The 21,584-nt window shown below is 37.1% G+C and overlaps 1 protein-coding gene across 10 annotated transcripts in view; it reads right to left on the reverse strand.

Moving 5' to 3' along the window:
* Cnot1 (CCR4-NOT transcription complex subunit 1) overlaps positions 1-21,584 on the reverse strand; it is an 80,861-nt gene that overhangs the window by 40,544 nt on the left and 18,733 nt on the right. For all 10 annotated transcript variants that reach the window (XM_027939179.3, XM_027939182.2, XM_027939177.3 and 7 more), the window contains 13 exons: positions 18,062-18,169; positions 17,320-17,418; positions 16,884-16,952; positions 16,743-16,797; positions 15,628-15,831; positions 14,309-14,477; positions 11,149-11,275; positions 10,911-11,021; positions 7,640-7,810; positions 6,950-7,077; positions 3,688-3,928; positions 1,062-1,181; positions 214-336 (listed from right to left, as the gene is read on the reverse strand). In XM_027939179.3, the coding sequence (XP_027794980.1) occupies positions 214-336; positions 1,062-1,181; positions 3,688-3,928; positions 6,950-7,077; positions 7,640-7,810; positions 10,911-11,021; positions 11,149-11,275; positions 14,309-14,477; positions 15,628-15,831; positions 16,743-16,797; positions 16,884-16,952; positions 17,320-17,418; positions 18,062-18,169 (1,725 nt within the window). The remainder of the gene's footprint in view (positions 1-213; positions 337-1,061; positions 1,182-3,687; positions 3,929-6,949; positions 7,078-7,639; positions 7,811-10,910; positions 11,022-11,148; positions 11,276-14,308; positions 14,478-15,627; positions 15,832-16,742; positions 16,798-16,883; positions 16,953-17,319; positions 17,419-18,061; positions 18,170-21,584) is intronic.

The following is a 21,584-nucleotide window of genomic DNA, read 5'->3' on the forward strand; positions in this document are numbered from 1 at the left end:
ATCTAGAATAAATGACATTTTAGTTGCCATCTTATAAAGCTGATTCTTGGAGTCAGACAAGTAGCTCACTAGTAGAGCACTCACTTGCCTAGCCTGCACCAGGACATGGGTTCAATTCCTACCACCGCTTAAAAAACAAAAAGAAATCTTGTTTCTTTAGCCATTTTAGTCACCAAATTTCAAAGAAGAAATAAATGCATAAAACCTGCTTACCCCATGTTCCCGAATTTTATCTGTGAGCCACTTGTCAAGTTTGAGGTATTCACGACGTGAAGCTAGTGCAGCAAGGTCAATAACAAAGGCAAATGGAGTACCATTTAGCAGCATAGACAAGGCCTAAAGAAAAAAGAATAATAGAAATGCTAAGCCAAGCAATAAGTAATTATTCCTGTAGCCTACTTTCTATTTTCTGCTTTTTGCACACAAGTCTAAATAGAACATACTGCTAATATTTCCCTGGTCACCGTGCAAGGCAGTGAGACAAGGGAGTTCACAATTTAATAAATTCAATGGTAACAGTCTTAACTTAAAATAAGATATCTGAAAGGTCAACTTATGACTCTACCTTCAAAATAAATTTTACCCTGTGTTTTTACAAATAATTAAACCTAGAACAAAGTAAGACTCAAAGCTTGAATAATAATCTTTAATCATTTTTAAAATCTAAATGCAGGTTTAGACTAACATAAACATAACAAAATCCCCTTTACTAATGTACCAAATGAGTAATGATATTTAGTCAGACTATTTCTTAGATATTATTGACTCTAATAAATTTAAAGAGTACAAACAAATAGTTTCTCCAAAATTACACTTCATGGATTACTTATGAAAGAACTTTAATTACCACTTGCTTACAGCCTTGCAATATGCAGAGGACAAACAAAAAAATAAGTGAACACATTTACTAAAACATTTACTCTTTCATATCCCTTTGAATATAAAGGCAAAATTCTATATCAACTCATTCTATCCAAGACATAGTTACATATAAATTATTCCTTAAGAATCCATAGCTTTTTAAATCATTAATGAATAAATCAATTTCATTCTGAAATCACCTTCAAGTCCTGGGCCACATCAAGTATTCGAGACAATTTGGCCTGGTCATACTGCTCCCCTCTCATGTACCATTCTGCCATTGCATGCATAATGAGTTGGCGAATTGAGGGAGACTGTCCCTAAGAAAGAAAGAAGAAAAGTAAATAGATAAATTGCTATCCATTTTGATAGGTGGTATAAATTTTCTTGTTATCCTTAGTTTTACCTAAGATGTATAAGTACAAACACTAAGTTCAGGCCTCAAACACCATACAATTTATATTAACATTGTTTAGGGGAAAGCAAAGTTATTTTCTCCTAAATGGCTCCGAAACCGAGTTCATAATCATTCAACAAAATTACATGCGTATATAAGTCTGCTTATCCATTTTCAAACACAAAATCATATTATATAATATGGAATGAACATGTGGGTGCACCAAAATTATTAATTTCTTAAAATTAAGCTATAAAGTGGGCATGGTGGCACACGCCTATAATCCCAGCAACTTGGGAAGCTAAGACAGAAGGATGTCAAGTTTGAAGCCAGCCTCTGCAACTTAGCAAGACCCTGTCTCAAAAAAAAAAAAAGCTGAAGATGAGTAAAACTAAACTGAACCCCTAAGTTCACTCCCCACTACTCCCATACAAAATTAAGGAAAGCTACAAATCACCAGTCTGTAAATAAAAATAAGAATAGTTTATAAGGAAACTACCTTTCATGTTGAATCATATAGTGCTGTATCAGTATTTTGGGAAGTGATAATTATATACACTTGCTAATGGCCTTGCTAATTTGATGAGGCTGGCCTCAAACTTGCTATCCTAAGTCACTGCTATCCCAAGTCACTGGGATTATAGGGTACACTACCACAACCAACTCAAGCATGTTCATTTCGTAGTAATCATTCAATTTCTTTCTTTTTTGATACAGAGGCACTTGACCACTGAGCCACATCCCCATCCCTATTTTGTATTTTTATTTAGAGACAGTGCCTCACTTTTGCTGAGGCTGGTTTGAACTTACACGTCTCCTCACTCAACCTCTTGAGCCACAGTGATTACAGGCATGTGTCCCCATGGCCAGTCAATTTCTTTTTTAACCCACAAATAGGCTTGCTTTCAGAACTGACCTAAAAGATCACTAGTAGCGTGCTTGCCAAACATGTGCAAGACCTTGACTTCTATCCCTGAAAGAGCCAAAATGAAAAAACAACCTGAAGATTAGCAGCTAAACCAGGTATGGTAGGGCACACCTATAATCCCAGCAGCTTGGTAGGCTGAGTCAGGAGGATTGGGAGTTCAAGGCGAACCTTGGCAACTTGGTGAGGCCCTAATCATCTCAGTGAGACCTTTTCTCTAAATAAAATATACAAAAGACCGAGCATGTGGCTCTGTAATTAAGCACCCTGGGTTCAATCGTTAATACCAAATTAAATAAAAAAAAGAATAGCAGTTGAAGATGGAAACAAAACAGTTCGTCCTCATTTGAAATGTTCTCATAGAAGCCACAACAAGGCACTTACAATTACTATATCCAAATCATAATATTCTATTAATAGTTCCAGGGTAGCAAATCTTCCAACTAGAACAAACACTGAACCAGGACTGAAGAGAGACAGCTCCTTTCAGCCTGCCCTTTTCACCTCAGAACTATGAAAAAAATCAGGAAAAGTTCTGTGCTGTAAATGCTTGGTTTTAATGTTGGCTAAACATTTTGTAAATTAAGTCTCCCATATGAATTAAGTCTCTGGAGATGGAGGAGTAACTAGCATGAAACAGCTAATACTTTTCATTTCTTTTAAAGAGCTTTCTTATAGATTTAATTTTTAATATGCTTCTATGTAATATAAATTAATATAAGAATAATTTTAAGCCACTAAGAGGAGGAGTTAAAGCATAGGGAGAAAGTGACTATATTTTCTTAAAAATTTCTATATTTTTCACATTAAAAATGTTATTAAGAAGAAACAATAGATATAGCCAGGCATGGATAGCATATATGTAAGCCTAGCTAGTAGGGAGGCTGAGGCAAGGGTAGCACAAGTTCAAGGTCAGCCTGGGCAATCAAGCAGAAATTTAAAGAACAAAAAAGTTTTTTTAAAGGGCTAGGTGCTGGATGTAGTAGCACATTCCTATAATCCCAGCAGCTTGGGAAGCTGAGGCAGAAGAATCTCAGGTTCTAAGTCAGCCTCAGCAACTTAATGAGGCTGTAAGTAACTTAATGAGACCCTGTTTCAAAATAATAAAAAGGGATAGAGATGTGGCTTCAGTACCCTCAGGATCAATTTCTGGTATCTAATCCCCTTCAAGGGAGGGCAGCAGGGGATGCACTAGGAACACAGTTCAGTGGCCCTGAGTTTGATCTGCAGTGCCAAAAATGAAATAAAAGGATATTGGTGCTCCAGCAAAACAGTGCTTTAATATTCGATTTTTTAAAAATTATCTTTATTTCTCTGCTTTTTGAAATATTTTAAGGCCAACATGATCCTAAAAGATACAACACATTTTAGGGCATTATGATTTCATCAGAATCTTATACGAACTCAAAATTAATAATGAATTTGTCTACTGAAAATCCTTCAAGATTTCAAAGAATATCAATTACTTAGATGAAGAAATAATGAGCAAACTGTCATGTCTTACCTGCCCATGCCACGCATAGTGCAGAATAATGGCAGAGTTAGGATGGTTTCCAAGGAAAATTGGCATCAGAGTGGAGATGAGTTCATGGCGCAAGGTATGCCAAGAAGTGTTGATTTGTAGTAAGGCCAATACCAGCATGTCTGGACAGTGTTTGATAGGGAAGCTGAAGAGCTGTTTGACTTGCTCATACTGCCCAACCTCTGCAAGCCTCAATAGAGATTCAATCAAATCCAAGCTCTTCCTAACAAAAATGAAAGAAAGATACTTTTTCAAAGAAAATATAAAGCCTACAATACTCATTTTCTTCTTCTTTTCTTTTTCTGGTGCTGAGGATCAAACCCAGGGCCCCACATATGCTATTTAAGCTTGACCACATAACCTCACCCCAGCCCCATATATACTTGAAAATAAGTGATACCAGCCACCAAAACAAAAGCAAACTGCTGGCATGCTTTAATATTTGAGAAATACTTAAAATATTTCTGTTTATCTCAAAAATATGTGCTATTTGGGGATGGGGATATAACTCAGTGGTAGAGTACCTGCCTAGCCTGCAGGAAGCCCTAGATTAAATTCCCAGCACCAACCAAGAAAAGTAAAAGCCATAATCATTAAAAGGCAATAACTGGGGCTGGGGATGTGGCTCAAGCAGTAGTGCGCTCGCCTGGCATGTGTGCGGCCCGGGTTGGATCCTCAGCACCACATACCAACAAAGGTGTTGTGTCCGCCGAAAACTAAAAAAATAAATATTTAAAAAATTAAAAAAAAAATAAAAGGCAATAACTGATGAAGAACAGGATGAATCCACTGGATGTTTGCATAACCACAGATCCTCCAAGCCTAAGAGAAATTTTTACGATTAGGGTGAAGTAAAAGAAACAAATTAGCCAGGCACAGTGGCACATGCCTGAAATCTCAGTTACTTGGGAGGCTGAGGCAGGAGGATCTCAAGTTTAAAGCTAGCCTAAGCAACTTAGTGAGATCCTGTCTCAAAATAAAAAAGGCTGAGGATGTGTCTCAGGGGTTAAGTGTCTCTGTGTTCAATCCCTGGTACAAACAAACAAATCACAAAGCACAAGAAAAATTCCACAAAAAATACAGACATATCACTCTGGTAATGCAAAATTTTAAGAAAGTGTGAACTTCTGGTGTGATGCCAAGTTTGAAGCCCATAATGCCCACCATGAATGTTTCCTGGCCCAAAGTTCAATTTGGTTGGTTTATTATTATTATATTATTTTGGGCTTTTTTTTTGGGGGGGGGGAGGGGGCAGTAATGGGGATAGAGCCCAGGAGTGTTTTACCATCCCAACTGGGTTACATACCTAACCCTTTTTGTTTTTTCTTTAGAGACAGGGTCTCATGAAATTACTGAGGCTGTCCTGAGTTATATCCTAGCTCTTTTCATCTTTTCATCAGGGACAATCAGGGTCTTACTAACTTACTAAGGCTGGGCTATAACTTAGAATCCTCATGTCTCAACTTCCCAAGTTACTAAGATTATAGGTATGTGCCACTGCACCTGGCCTGGTTGACTTAAATCTAGTCTGAAGATCTAAATTTACCCTTAGAGTACATGATGGATATGAGGATAAAGAAACAAACTGAACACCATGAGGAAACACAGGACAGACTGGAGGATAAATGATGTATTAGCAATAAAAAAAAAAAATCATGAGAGGGAGGGGGCATAGGAGAGGGGAGAGGCGAGGCAGGGAAAGAGAAACAGGCTTGTGAAATTAAAGACACTATATCACCTTTGTATGGATTCTCACAGAAACTGTAAAAGACATTTTTGAGCCAAAGAGGGAAACCTAAATCTAATAGCTATATTAAGGAATTATTACTTGTTCAATTGTGATCATGCCTTTTAAGTCTTACAAAAATTGAAGAGGTCTATCTGTTAAAATAAAATGAAGAAATACTACTACACACATTAAGATTAACAGGAAAAAGAACCACCAGCTTGTAAATCCAATGTTATAGCTTGTACTTGGGAGAAGAGTAAATAATTGTAAGGGTCAATTTATCAGAACCAGGGTTGTAAACAATATTCAAAAGGGAAATCCCACCCACAGACTGTTTTAAAAATAATATTTTGGCCACAACCATGTTATTTCTTGTACTACCAGAGTTAAGCGGCTACTACAAAGATCAATGTGGCAAGCAAAGTCGAAGATGTAAGATGTAAGATGTTGACTATTGAGACTTTAGAGTAAAACCAGCTGGGTGCGGTGGCACAAGCCTATAATCCCAGGGGCTTAAGAGGCTGAGGCAGGAGGATCCTGAATTCAAAGCCACCCTCAGCAACTTAGCACAGCCCTAAGAAACTCAGCGTGACCCTGTCTGTAAATGAAATACAAGAAAGCACCTAAGGGTTCAATCCCTGGTACGGCAGGGGGTGGGGGGCGACAAACCTACCTAGATCCCCCAAAAAACTTTACATAATCTCTACTTTACTTGTAAAACCTGCTAAACTGCAAACATCATGTAAATAACTTTATTACTATATTGCTCAGAAAAATCACAAGTAGTCTATCCTTACAGTACAGAAACAATGTTTGCTTTCCAAATATTTTCAATCATCAGTTTATTCAAAGACAGATATAGAACCCATAGAGGAGCTGGTTACAGTTACAAATCATCTGAAGAAACAGTGAAGCAGGTGCCTCTGGAATAACCCAGGTCATGTCCCCTCCCTGAAGCCATGAATGATTTCAACAATGTGGAAGTATTTTCACCATCCTTATCTGATTCCCTGAGGAATTTCTGGACAAAGAGAACCACGAGGAACCTAATTCAGAGTTTGTTTCAGAGTCAGATTCCCTCAGAAATTTAGAACTAGAACTTAGAAAACTAGATAATTGGGCTGGAAGTAGAAGGCTGTATAAATTGGCCATCTTGAGCAACTTACAAAAGCAAGCAAGCAAGCAAATCTACACAGAAGAATAAGCTTCTAACACCAAGGGAGAATCACAAACCTCCTTCTAGTATTTGATAGTTCTAAATTTCTGATGCTTTAGAAAATGTCTAATGGCAGACCTTATAAAAATAGAGATGTAACTAGTAAGGAGAACTAAAGAATTTTATCCACTGACACCCTCTACAAAGACTTAAGTAGGCTCCTAAAAATACTGTTTTAATTTAATTCTATTAACTACATACTTGCTTACTGTTAGGATTATATTAAAAACACACACACACACACACACACACACACACACAAGTGACCCTTTAAAGATAAGGGAGCTGAGAATATTTACCATGTGGCAATTTCACGATTGTCATCCTCTGGTGGTGCTTTCAAAATATCAGTGGCAACAGTATGACAAGGATAGTCAGCAAAACAGAAAATCTCTGGATTTATCAGGGAATGCTGAATGAAGGATAGCTGAAACAAAAATAAAGAGACTCCTAACTACCAAACATGATTGTGAATGCTATAAAAATTTAAAATATTTTCCTTAAGATAACCTCAGGGTTATTAGACATTTCCAATTAAAAACCTTAATTATTTGTCCTCAAAAAAAGGGCAATAGGGCTGGGGCTCAGTGGCAGAGTGCTTTCCTGGCATGTGTAGGCACTGGGTTCAATTCAGCACCACATAAAAATAATAAAATGAAGGCATGCTGTTTATCTGTAACAATAATAATAATAATAATAATAATAATAATAATAATAATAATGGGTCATTTTAAAAAAACATGCAATTCAGAAAGACCAAAGGTACAAAATGAGATGATCTTGAAGACCAACATTATTAAACTACTCAGAAAGCAGCTTGATTTCAAAACCTCAAAGGATTATAATAAACTACTATTTCTTCAATATTTATGATGATGCCTGCTTTTCTAAGCTATGTAAAACAAATACTCCTTATCAATCAACGGGTAGAAGATACAATAGCAATAATTTTTTTCTTCTTCTTCTGCAGTTAAATACCATTCACTTACCTGGCCTTCCGCATGTTTCCAAGGTCTATATATGAAATCAACTGGGAATACTTCCATACCCAAACCCCTTTGAATGCCATAAACCACATTATGAAGTCCTTTACTGTCACGAATTTGAAATCCAGGATGGTCCAGTTCATAAGTTACTTCCTTGAAGTTCAAACTCGGGTTCTAATAAATAAAAAAGCATTCCAAAGTTTAATGTGTGCAAACTTTCATGAAATAAAGGGTTAAGTAAAATCTGAAATTTAAGTAAGTTATTGAATTTGGCTGGGGTGTAGCTCAGTGATACAGCATGTTCTTAGCATGTTAGAGGCCCTGGTCTTGATACCCACCATGGCACACACAGACAGGCAGACAGATATACACACACAAGAAAAAATATTGTAGGATTGAAAAGATTTGAAAGACCTCCACAAGCTCTTAAAAAGTTTCAAAACAGAATGCATCACACAAAGGTTCTCATTAATACAGAGTAATATTTATGGTGCATTATCATCTTACAATTAAATATATAAAGGAAAAAAGAAGCAGCAGTGCACACCTTTACTCCCAGTGACTCTGGAGACTAAGGCAGGAGGATTTCAAGTTCAATGTCAGCCTCAACAACTTAGCAAGGCCCTAAGCAGTTTAGCAAACAAAACAAACAAACAAACAAACAAAAAAACACCCAACAGGTGGGGGGGGCTGGGTGTGGTGTCACATGCCTGTAATCTCAGCAGTTCAAGAGGCTGAGTCAGAAGGATCACAAGTTCAAAGCCAGCCTCAGCAACCTGGCAAGGCCCTAAGCAACTCAGGGCTGGGGTTGTGACTCAGTGGATAAACGCACCCAGGTTCTATCCCAGGTAACATAAAAATTAAAAAATTTAAAAGACTGGGTATATAATCTCAGAGGTACAGTACCCATGGGTTCAAAAAATAAATATAAAGTGTCATTTTTAAAAAGGTTTTTTTTTTTTTTTTTTTTTGTATCAGGGATTGAACTCAGGGGCACTTTACTACTGAGACACATCCCCAGCCCTATTTCATATTTCGTTTTGAGACAGGGGGGTCTCACTGAGTTGCTGAGTGCCTTGCTTTTTGTTGAAACTTTGAACTCCTGATCCTCCTACTTCAGCCTCCTGAGCCACTGTGATTACAGTGGCTTGTGATAAGGTTTAAATGGGGGTATAAACGGTGTGTGGTAATGGGAAAGTAACCTAACAGGTTAGAGAATTAAGATATATTGAAGTAGAACTTAGTTTTTAGGTTTAGGGTTAGTTGATTTAGTTATATAGTGATTGTGAATCCTAGAATGGTGATTAGTAGTGCTATAATTTTAAGTACAAAGGCATGGTTAGAATTGGTGTATTTATGGGAGGGATATTATATGATAGGAAAAATCCTGCAAAAAAAATGCTGCCGATTAAAAGGCTTTTTATAGAATTAATTAATTGAGGGTTGTTTTGTTTTCGTTAATAGAGATTAGTGTTGAAAATTGAGGTTGTCCTATTAGAGCAAAGAAAATGATATGCGTGCTGTTGGCAATGAGTGTGATGGCGAGGGCTCAGGTGTTGGTATATGACATGTTTGCGGATTCTATAATGAAGTCTTTGGAGTAAAATCCAGTTAGGAAACATGTGCCTATTAATGCAAGGCTTCCAATAATGAGTTAGGAAGAAGTAAATGATAGAGCCTTATACAGTCCTCCTGTTTTATGGATATCTTGTTCATAATTTAGGTTGTGGATGATTGAGCCAGAGCACATAAATAATATGGCTTTAAAGAATGCATGAGTACGGATATGAAGGTTGGTTAATATCAATGGTTACTATCATTAGTCCCAGTTGGCTTGAGGTAGAAAATGCAATAATTTTTTTTTTTTTTTAATATCATTTTGGGTAAGGGCACATGGTAGTAAATAGAGTGGGGATAGCTCCTAAACATAGGGCAAGAGTTTGTATACTTTTTATTATTCTCTATTAGTGGATAAAAACGAACTGTAAGAAGAATTCCTACTACAACTATGATACTAGAGTGCAGTAGGGCTGATATAGGGGTTGGGCTTTCTATAGCAGAAGGGAGTCAAGGGTGTAGGTCAAAATGGGCTGATTTTCCCACTGCTGCTAGAAATAAGCCCAGGAGACGAAATAGAGTGGTATCTATTATGAATAATTGTTGGAATTCTCATGAGTTTGAGTTTAGTAGGAATCATGTTATAGCTAAAACAAATCCAATATCTCCGATTCGGTTATATAAAATGGCCTATAAGGCTGCCGTATTAGCACTTGTTCGACTGTACCATCAACCAATCAGTAAGAATGATATAAACCTACTCCCTCTCATCCAATTAAAAGTTGGAACAGATTATTACATGTGATTAGAATTATTATAGCAATGAGAAATATTAATAGATACTTGAAGAAGTGGTTAACATAGGGGTTGGAGTGTATATATAATGGATCATGTGTTGAATAATGCTACAGGCATAAATATCATGGAAAAAGTAATCTAGTTTAAAGCTTATGGTAAAATTAAAAGTCTGTACTGTTATTCAGTGTCAATTAGAGATTGTGTGCCATTGCACCCGGCTAAAAAAAATATTTTTATAAAAAGTAAAAACAGGGGCTGGGGCTGTAACTCAGTGGTAGAGCAACCGCCTGCATGGGTGAGGCACTGGGTTCAATCCTCAGCACCACTTAAAAATAAAGATATTGTGTCCAACTACAACTTAAATAAATAAATAAATATTTTTTTTAAAGTAAAAACAATAAAAAAAGACAAAAGTATTTTAAAAGAAAAGGGGCTATGGATACAGTTCAGTGGTAGAGCATTTGCCTACCATGAATAAAGCTCTGGGTTCAATGCCCAGCACCATTAAAAAGTTTAAGACAGGGTCTAAGATGCTAAGACTGGCCTAAAACTGACTATTTTCCTGTTTTGGTCTCCTAAATCGTTCAGATTACAGGTGTGTGCCAACATAGCTTGCATCATTATTTTAAAAAAAATTTTTTTTTTTTTTTAGTTGTAGATAGACACAACACCTTAATTTTATTTATTTATTTTTCATGTGGTGCTAAGGATTAAACCCAGTGCCTCAAACATGCTAGGCAAGCACTCTCTCTCTGAGCTACAATCCCAGCCTGCATCATTATTTTTTGAAGCTATAAAGTAAGAGAATTACAGCACACTGCTGCTCTTATTCAGTTGGAATTTGTAAAAACTTACATTTTTTTAAATAAATAAAACATATAATATTAATAAATCAAAAAAACTGATTACATGTACCTACCAGTTCTTTAAGAACATCAATCAAGACTTCCACATTCCATGTGTGTGCCTGAGCTCCATCACTTTTATCTTTCCCATCACTCCAGATCCCACTGCCAGGTGCAGAGATACTCTGTAGAAGTAAAACTTGCATTAAATAAATCCAACTATCCAACTATCTATCACACTATAATTTATTCAACAAAATAAAGAGAACAGGACATTAACCCACTTAAATAAAGTAGCTAAACTCAACAAACCTGTAATGGAATACCATCTGTTAATCCTGAATGAGTTCGAGCCATCATTCCTAAAACCCTTGCAACCTGGGCAGCTGTGACCTCCCGAACACCAAACTGCATGATTATATTGCGACATTCTTCAATACTGAAACAGAAATATAAATTTAAAATGCTACCAACCTCAAAAAACAAAATATTAAGAAATACAGTTAATAAATGAGTCCTTGGACTGGGATGTGGTTCAGTGGCAGAGCACCTGCCTAGCACGCACCAGGCCCTGGGTTCAATCCCCATTACCCACCCCACACACACACACACAAATTTAAACACTTGGGTGACGATTACCAGTTTTATAATATAGGCAGATTAATGAATCCATTTCTTATTACCTTTATATATTCAGAAACATAATAATCTCCTACTTAAATGAGAAAATGGCAGAAATGTAAAGAAGTGGAAGAAAATAGACAAGAGTAATGGTTTTTCTCAAAGAAATTAACGCATCTTCTAATTTCTGTATAAATCAAAAATCATTTCTACACTGAAGGTGAATTTGATTACTGATATGTAAAAAGCCTTGCAAATACATCCTAGATCTTTGCATCTTGAAAGTTAATTAGAAAAAATTAAAGTGAGTACATATGCCTAGAACTTATAAATTCATTTTTTCAAATATAAGTGGAAATGAGTTTATACAACAGCTTTTGAAACAGTAACAGTTATACTTAAAAGTGCTAGGTGTGGTGGCACATGCCTGTAATCCCATTGACTTGGGAGGATGAGGCAGGACTACAAATCTGACTCCAGCCTCAGCAACAAAACAAGAATCTGTCTCAAAAACAAAAAATTAAAAAGGGCTGGGATGTAGCTCAGGGGTAAAGCATCCCTGGGTTAAATCTCCAGTATAAAAATAAAAATAACTTCCTCTCAGAAAAAACATTAATAGTCCACTATATCAAAGATCTAAGTGCTTCTAGTGCTACTAATAATGTATTAAAAATTTCCTTTGGTGCCCTGACAGGTAAGGAAAACAGAAAAGTAAAGGGTATAACTAGGCACAGTGGCTCACACATGTAATCTCAGCCACTGAGGAAGGAGGTTTGCAAAGTTGGAGGATAGCCTAGGCAACTTAGCAAGACCCTGTCTCAAAATAAGAAAATAAAAAGTGCTGAGGATATAGCTCAGAGATAGAGTGTCCCTGGGCTGAATCATTATTATAGGAAAAAATAAAATAAAAGTACAAAGCAGGAGGAAAAGCCAGGTGAGATAGCATATACCTATAATTCGAGCTACTTGTGAAGGAAGAAGGATGAGGATCAAGAGGTCAAGGCCACTCTAGGCAACTTAGCAAGACGCCGCCTCAAAATAAATCTAATTAAAATGGGCCAGGAGTCACATTGACACTCAAGGTTAGAGCAGATGGTTGGTCCCTGGGTTCAATCCCCAGTACTGCCAGAGGAGGTAGTGGCACTGTTATGAAAGAAGGCTGACAAGAAATGAAGACATGATGAGAAAACTGAGGAATTGGGAGGAGAAAATTAGGCACTAAGGGCAAAGTTCCGTAACACTGGTCTAACATTCTCTTACTCTCCAAAAGTTAAAATATGCTTACTCTGATAACTAGGCTGAGAACCTTGGATTCAGGAGCCAGGCACGGTGGCACATGCCTGTTATCATAGCAACTGCACATGCTAAGACAGGAGAATTGCAAGCTTAAGTACAGCAACTTAATGAGATTCTGTCTCAAAATAAAAAATACAAAGGATTTGGGATGTAGCTCAGTAACAAAGCACCCCTGGATTAAGTCCCCAGTTACCCACCTGCCCCCCCCCCCCAACAACAACGACAACAAAAAGCCGGGTATGGTGGCACACGCCTGTAATCTCAGTGGCTTGGGAGGCTATGACAGGAAGACCGCAAGTTGAAAGCCAGCAATGGCGAGGTGCTGAGCAACTTGATGAGACCCTGTCTCTAAATAAAATACAAAATAGGGCTGGGGATGTGGCTCAGTGGTTGAGTACTCTGGAGTTCAATCCCTGATACCAAAAAAAAAAAAAGCCCAAACAAATAAACGAATAAGCCTCCAATTCCTAAATCTGAGAAACTGGTAGGGACAGCCCTGAGAATGTTTATAGCTAGATCCAATACTAATATGTTGAAGATCAAAGTTTATAAGCAAAGAGCTGGGCATAGTATCACACACCTGTGATCCTAGCTGAAAGGCTAAGGCAGAAGGTTATTCATGGCAACATAGGGAGACCCTGTCTCAAAATAAAATTTAAAAACTGGCTGTAGATGTAGCTCAGTGGAAACACACTTGCCTGGCATATAAATGACTCAGAGTTCAATCTGCAATATGGAGAGGAGAGAGAGAAAAAGGGCTTGAAATATCACTAACTCGGTAACACAGTGCTTGACTAGCACACACTATGTATGTCCTCGGTTTAATCTCCAGTACTGTCAAAAAAAGAAAAAAGCAAAAATTTTGAGAGATAACATTAAAGAATCTAAGGTGAACGAACAAAGAAAATGTGGTATATATACACAATGGAATATTACTCAGCCATAAAGAGAAATGAGATTATGGCATTTCCCAGAAATGGATAGAACTAGAGAGTATCATGCTAAGTGAAATCAGACAATCCCAAAAAAACAAAGCTGAATGTCTCTCTGATATGGGGAGGCTAACTCACAATGAGGGAAGGGGAGGGAAGAACAGAAGTACTTTGGATTACACAAGGGGGAACGAAGAGAAGGGAAGAGGAATGGGATTAGGAAGGATAATAGAATAAATCGGACATTACTGTCCTATGTTCACATATGAATACACAACCAATGTAATTTCACATCACGTACAACCAGAAGAGGAAGTTGTACTCCATGTTTGTATAATATGTCAAAATACATTCTACTGTCACATAACTAAAAAGAACAAAGAAAGAAACAACAACAACAACAAAAAGAATCTAAGGACTTTGGGAAAGAGATACAGCCCACTTGGAAAAGCACTTGCCCGGCATGTATGAGGCCCTGGGTTCAATCCCAAGCACCACAAATTGAATCAAAAATCAATCAAAATATATTTTTTAAAAAAAGAGAATCTAAGGAATTTGCATTAAAAAATAACATTGTGCTTGGTATAAGAATAATCAAAAGTCTGACTTGTATTGCTACCAACCTTGCACAAAAGCCATAGCCTACTTCTTGCATGAAATCAGCCAAAGAGCTCTCCATCATGGTTTTAGCAACCCCTCCGGAATCAGGCAGGATCCTGTCCATTAGAATGTCCCGTTTTTCAGGGTATAAAAGTGGTGCAAGCACCACAGGACAGCGTTCTTGAGGAAAATCTGAGGGAAGAAAAAGCATACAATTGCCATACTGATGAAATACCATCAATTCTCTTTTACTCTCTCAAAGCCTTCTTCTAAACCCGAATATTCCACAAAGTTCATATTCAAAATAAAGTTTAATTTTTTCAACCTGGTAGCCCAAATTATGATTTCACACCAATTTCAGAATTTAAATTGTTTTATATCACAAAAATTACCCATATGCAGGCTTTTAGTTTTTGTTGTTTCCAGCATGTACTGACTACTTCACAACCTGTATATTAAGTTTTACAATTGGATGATCAATCCCCACACAAGGCAGACACTAGAAACAATTAGTATATCAATTTGTTTATTGCATCAACAAATAGAAAGCATCCCCTCACTGAAAAAGTTAATGAAGTTTAAATTACACTATATAAACATTACAAGTAAACAAAACCTATAGAGATTAATGATGTCAGTGCTCCATCACAGATTTGTTTTTAAATAGTTTTCTCTCTAAAGTGAGGTTAACAGAATGAGGAATAAACTTGGAATGACAACGCCAAAAATAATAATGGTATATGAAAAGGAAGTAATATAGGTATATCAAAAGTGACCACCACCAGGCACAGGGGCACACACCTGTAATCCCAGCAACTCAGGTAGCTGAAGCAGGAGGATCACAAGTCTGAGGTCAGCCTCAGCAAGTTAGTGAAACCCTAAGCAACTATTAGACCCTGTCTCAAAAAACAAAAAGAAAGAAAGAAAAAAGAAAAGGAGGGGTGGAGGGGCTGGGGATATAGCTTGGTGGTAAAACAGCCATGAATTTAATCCTCCCCAGAAAAGGGGGAGAATTTTAAACTTTTTAAACTAAAACAACCTGTCTCAATAATATAGTCTCCCTAAAGGGGAAAACATGACTACAGGTAAATATGCCAAGTTTCACCTGTGATCGGTACTTAATTTAACAAGATTATTGGTGGTAATGTTTATTTTATACTTTTCCTTTAATGAAGTTCTAAGGCTTCCATATTTTAATTTAGAAAATAATCTCTTCCTCTTTCAAAACCTATAAACATGCAACAAAGTGAATCATTGCCTTCACTCATCCTACCATGATTTTTTCACACATTCATGATCATCCAAGGAAATCATCTACTATAGTTTACAAAGATCCCCTTACCTCTGCGCAGTGTCTTGAGAAAAGCGTCTATCTGTTCCTGTCCAACTCCAAAGGCTCCCTTCTGCCCAAAGAGGAGATGGGAGAGGAGGAGGTGTAGGACCTCTATTGCTATATCTTGGAAGCCACCTTCTTGATTTCCACTGACGTCTGCGTCAATGTAGGAACGCAGAAGATCTGGAAGCTTCTGTTTGATAAACTGGGCAGCTAAAAGTCAGACAAACAAAATACCACAGGTTATTTCTGCACCACAATGGGGGAGAAAAAAACCACATAAAATCTAAATATACTTCTCTTTCACCAACTTCTTATTTTGAGACAAAGTCTTGCTCAGTTGTGGAGGCTGGCCTAGTTCACTGTAATATCCTTGTCATTTCAACCAATTCACTCTGTAACTCTCTAACACTTTCATAGCTCTATTTAAGATATAGTTAACAGGTATAAAGGGATCAATGGCCAGGGGCTTGCTGGGGACAGGGGAGTTTTACAAGATAAAGTTTCCTGAGATCTGTTACACAGTAACACTATAGAACTGTATTTTTAAAAAGGACTGAGGGGAAAAAAAAAAAAAAGAATAAAAATATTCTTTAGAGATTCACTGAAATTTGATAAAGATGGAAATCTCTATCATGATCATTTGCAAACCATCAAAAATAAAACACTAAATACCTTGGATTAAAAAAAAAAAGAAGAACTGAGGGTACCTGAGTGCAATGGCACACCTCTAATCCCAGCGGCACAGGCAGCTGAGATGAGAGGACTGCCAACCTCAACAAAAAGCAAGACACTAAGCAACTCTCTTAATAAAATATGAAATAGGGCTGGAGATGTGGATCAGTGGTTGAGCAACCCTGAGTTTACTCCCCAGTAACCCTGCTCAAAAAAAAAAAAAAAAAAAGAACTGAGGGGTAATTTTACATTTTTTGGGCTGAGGTCATAGCTCAGTAGTACAGCACTTGCCTAGCATGTATAATGCACTGGGGTCGATTTTTAGCACCACATATAAATAAATAAACTAAATAAAGGTGCATCAGCAAATTAAAAAAATATATATATTTTTTCCAGACACAAAAATTAAATCTGACAATCATCTTGCTCTTACGGTAAAAGCAACTCACCAAAACCTCTGAGATCTGAGCTGGAAGAATTCAAGAGGGCAAGACCAAAAATTACCTGAAACAAGAAGGGGTTTATGTTAACCAAAGAGTCAAATGGCTATTTTTAATTCTAATTTTGCCTACTTTTCTTAAATCACTTACCTCTTGTACTTTGCTTAACTTGAGAACTTTACTCAGCTGGGCAAATAAGTGGGGTGCAGGCTTTAAACTCTGGGGGGAAAAATTTTTGTTAAAAAAAGCTTAATTTTCAAAAAGATTTAAAATTATCACTGCAAACAATTATGCAATATATACTAGCAACAGAACCTGTGGTGCTGCTAGAAATAATATGCCATATCCTAAAACTATGGAATGATAAGCTTAAGCCTTCAAACGACCCGGTGTTAGTAAGATCCTATCTATTAAGTGAACTGGCTTGAATTCATAACAAAGGTACAAAAGACTTCAAAGTAACTACTTAAAAATTATTAATTAAGAAATAATATTTTTAAAAAATCAAGGCTTAGAGTCTTTTTATTAGGAAAGCCTAGTAAGAGTTGTCATTCTTAAGACTACTAAATACGAAAATAATACCAACCTTCTGATAGTGCAATGGATTATCAATGGCATAGGACAATGTTGAGATAAAATTTGGCTTTGTAATCAGCGACGCACACTCCTGAATCAGAAACTGAGTCTTTAAAAATAAAAAGTGAGTTTTCATTAGCACTAACCATCATCTAACACACAAAAAAGTGTTATCAAAATAGAAACATTATTATCAAAATCAGCTCTTTAAAACTCATAATAAAGTCGGGGCTGGGGTTGTGGCTCGCCTAGCAAGTGCCAGGCGCTGGGTTCAATCCTCAGCACCACATAACAATAATAAAATAAAGGCATTGCGTCCAACTACAACTAAAAAAAAATATTTTAAAAAAACCTCATAAAGTCTATTAGCAAAAAGTCTATACACAAAATAGAATCCTTTGAGATTAGTAAAACAAACAATATGATAAAACTTTTGCAAGATTTACAATCAAGTTAAAGAGACTCAAAGACATGAGATATCCTCTCTTCATTACTTACTTGTCAAGCAGGACATTCAAATTCCTGCTTCAGACAACCCTGGCCCCAGTTTCCTAATCTAAATTAGGTCTACACCAAGGTAGAAGGGACACACAGAAATAAGGGAAATTCACCCAACATCATTAAGTCATCTGGCTGAGATTATTTTCTGGATGCTATTCTGTAGATGTTGTTAGCTACGCACTTTATGCTCAAAACTATAATTCAATTTGCAATTAGAGCTAAGAGGACATAAGCTCTGTAACCCCAAATACCTGATGGAAATCTTTGCCACTGCTTTTACCATCGCCACTGAAATCCACATGAGAAAATAGGCAGCGTAATAAATGCCTGTCTGCCTCAGGACCGTGCCGATTCACAATCTAAAAAGAACAAAAGTACAGTTTAAAAGAAAAGAGTTTTTAGAAAAATCAAAACAGGGCTGGAGGTATAGCTCAGCAGCAGAGAATCTACCTAGCAAGTATAACACCCATAGTTCAATTTACATTACTGCAAGCAAATAAATGAGAAGTTTAAAAAAAAAAAAAAAAGACCGGTAAAGTGGCACATGCTTATAATCCCAGCAACTTAAGCTGAGGCAGAAAGATTGCAAATTCAAGGACAGCCATTATCAATTTATTGAGATCCTATCTCAAAATAAAAAAAGGCTGGGGATGTAGCTCAGTAGTAAAGCACCCCTGGGTTCAATTCCTAGTAACCAAAAAAAAAAAAAAGTGTGGGTGGGGGAGGAAAAAAACAAAAACCAACCTCATAGGGCAAAATCCCAAATTACATTATTTGTTCATTCTAGAATAAGATTAAGATGAAAGCATATAATGATTCTGTTTTATTTTCTATTCTCTATTATATTCTTTTTTATAGTCTATTGTCAATGGCAGAAAACCAGCAAAACAAGTAGTGATTATCCCTTATAATACAAAGTTTTTCTCAAAGTTTTAATGTTGACAGAAGCAGTAATTCATGCCTGTATCCACCATAACTTGGGAAGCTGAGGCAGAAGGATCACAAAGTATTAGGTGAGCCTCAGGAAGGCCTTGTCTCAAAATAAGAAAAAGGGTTGGGGTTCTACTGTCATGTACAACCAATTTAAAAAAAAAAACTTATTTTAAAGGGAGAACGCTGGAGATTAATTCAGTGTAAATTACCTCTGGGTTCAACCCCCAGTATCAAAGAAGAGTGAGAGTTTTTTGGTTTTGGGGTATCAGGGATTAAACCCAGGGGTGCTTAACCACTGAACTACATTCGCAGCCCTTTTTATTTTTCATTGTGAGATAGAGTCTTACTAGGTTGCCTATAGTCTTGTTAAATTACTGAGGCTGGCTTCAAATCTGTGATCCTCCTGCCTCAGCCTCCCGAGCAGCTAGGGGGAAGGGGAGTTTTTAAGGCAATGATTTCATGTAACTCTAATTCCCTCTATGAACTCAACCTTCACTATTTGTGAGGGGGAAAGGCAGCACTGAGGATTACATTGAGGGACATTCTACGCCTAAACTACATCCCAGTCTTTTAAATTTTTTTTAGTTGTAGATAGACATAATACCTTTATTTTTTAAAATGTGGTGCTAAGGATCAAACCCAGTGCTTCACACGTACTAGGCAACCACTCTACCACTGAGCTACAACACAGGCCCTAATTTTTTTTAATTTTGAGACCAGGTCTTCATAAGTTTTCCAGACTAACCTGGAGTTTTCGATCCTACTGCTTCAGCCTCTGGAGTCACTGGAATTAGAGGTATGCTCCACCACACGTGGCAACAACTTTGACTCTTTACAGATTTAGATGCTGCACTTGGGCTCCATTAGTTTCTTGACGTTCCTCAAACCTACCAGTGTTTCTAACAGTTCCTATCTCCTCTAAGTGGAAAGCTCTGTATTTCTACATATGGTTTGTTCTTTCACTTCCTTTAGGCTTCTGCTCTAAAGTCACCTGCTCAGTGAGGCCTTCTATAACTACCATTCCTGTAACAGCAACATGACCTGCTCCTTAGATCTACTTTACTTTTCTCCACAGCACTTGCCACTGTGTCAGAATTTGTTCAGTCATTAGAAGTTACATGAAAACAAAGAATTGATATAGTTGTGCTCACGTTTGCACATCTAGTCTAGAAAAGAGCTTATCAAACTGATAAGTGATAATGTTTACTCAATACCATATTAGAAAATTATAAATAGCTAAGCGTGGTAATCCCAGCAGCTTGGTAGGCTGAGGCAGGAGGATCACAGGTTTAAAGCTAGTCTCAGTCCTGTCTCTAAATAAAATACAAAATAGGGCTGGGGATGTGGCTCAGTGGTTGAGTACCCCAGAATTCAATCCCTGTTACAAAAAATAATAGATAAATAAATAAATAACACATTTACCTACTTTGGGCTGGATATCATATTAAACTTCCCTGATTTAATCTTCAACTCTGCCAAACATTACAGAGATGGATAGGGAGAAATACACATAGATTCCACTACCCTAAAATCCAACATTCTGAGTAGAGGAATATGGATTTACAGTCCAACTCCCAAAAGAATGTTATTTAATTTATTTCAGTGTCCGTTTTCCTCCATCCAGAAAATGAGTTAAGGGGGAAGCAATTTCAAGGGCAGCCTTAGCAACTTAGGGAGGCCCTGTCTCAAATTTTTTTAAAAAATAAAAGCTTTTCTACAAAGCTTCTGAAGATGAAAATATTGGACCATCATTAAGAACCTTTCCAATTCAGGCATGGCTGCGTACACTTGTAATCCCAGCTACTCAAGAGGCTGAGGCTTGAAAATAACCAAGTTTGAGCCAGTCTCAGTAACCTAGTAAGAATCTGTCTCAAAATTTAAAGGGGGGATCAGGGTGTAGCTCAATGGTACAGTGCCCCAATACTACAAAAAAGAGAGACAATTATTAGGCCAACTAATGTTTCCCTCAAAAGACCAAGATGAGGGCTGGGTATGTGGCTCAATGGAAAAGCACCTACCTAGCACATGATCTGAAAGGTCCCAAGAATGCTCAAGGTTCTATTTTAAAATATGTACCAAATTCCTGCATTTAAATTGAAAACTATAACCTACTAAATTACAATGATTAGTAACTGGAATACCTAAGTGAATATCTAAATATGCATACAAATAAAGGAGCAACTCCATATTTAATTTTCTTTTTTTTGTTTGTTTTTTGGTACTAAGAATTGAACCCAGGGGTCACTTTACCACTGAGGCACATCCCCGGTCCCTTTTAAATTTTATTTTTAGACAGGGTATGGCTAAACTGCTGATGTTCTTACTAAACTGCTAAGGCTAGCTTTGAGCTTATGATGCCCCTAGTTCAGTCTCCCAAGGAATCAGGATTAAAGGCATGTGCCATCGTACCCAGCTCCATGTTTAACTTTTTAACACATCCTACCTTTTTAAATGTATTTACTTTTAATGTATTACCTACATGAATTAAGTTTGGGTTACTTTATTTTAAAAAACAGTTCATCTGCAGGGCTCAGTGGCACACACTGTAATCACACTGACTTGGGAGGCCGAAGCAGGAAGATCCCAAGTTTAAAGCAAGCCTTGGCAACTCAGTGAGAACCCCATCCCAAAATTTAAAAAGGGGGGAAATGGGGATGTAGCTCAGTGGTAAAGGGTCCCTGGGTGGGGGTGGGGGGTGTAGGATAAGGATGTAGTTCGGTAGTAGAATGCTTTTCACCTACCATGTGTTAAGTCTTGGGTTCAAACACTAGTTGAGGGAGGGGCAATACCAACTAGCTCATGTGTTTAGTGAATGTACGTACCGAACAAATTCAATAAACA

The sequence above is a fragment of the Marmota flaviventris genome, chromosome 18 (assembly GCF_047511675.1).
Source record: "Marmota flaviventris isolate mMarFla1 chromosome 18, mMarFla1.hap1, whole genome shotgun sequence".
Classification (NCBI taxonomy): domain Eukaryota; kingdom Metazoa; phylum Chordata; class Mammalia; order Rodentia; family Sciuridae; genus Marmota; species Marmota flaviventris.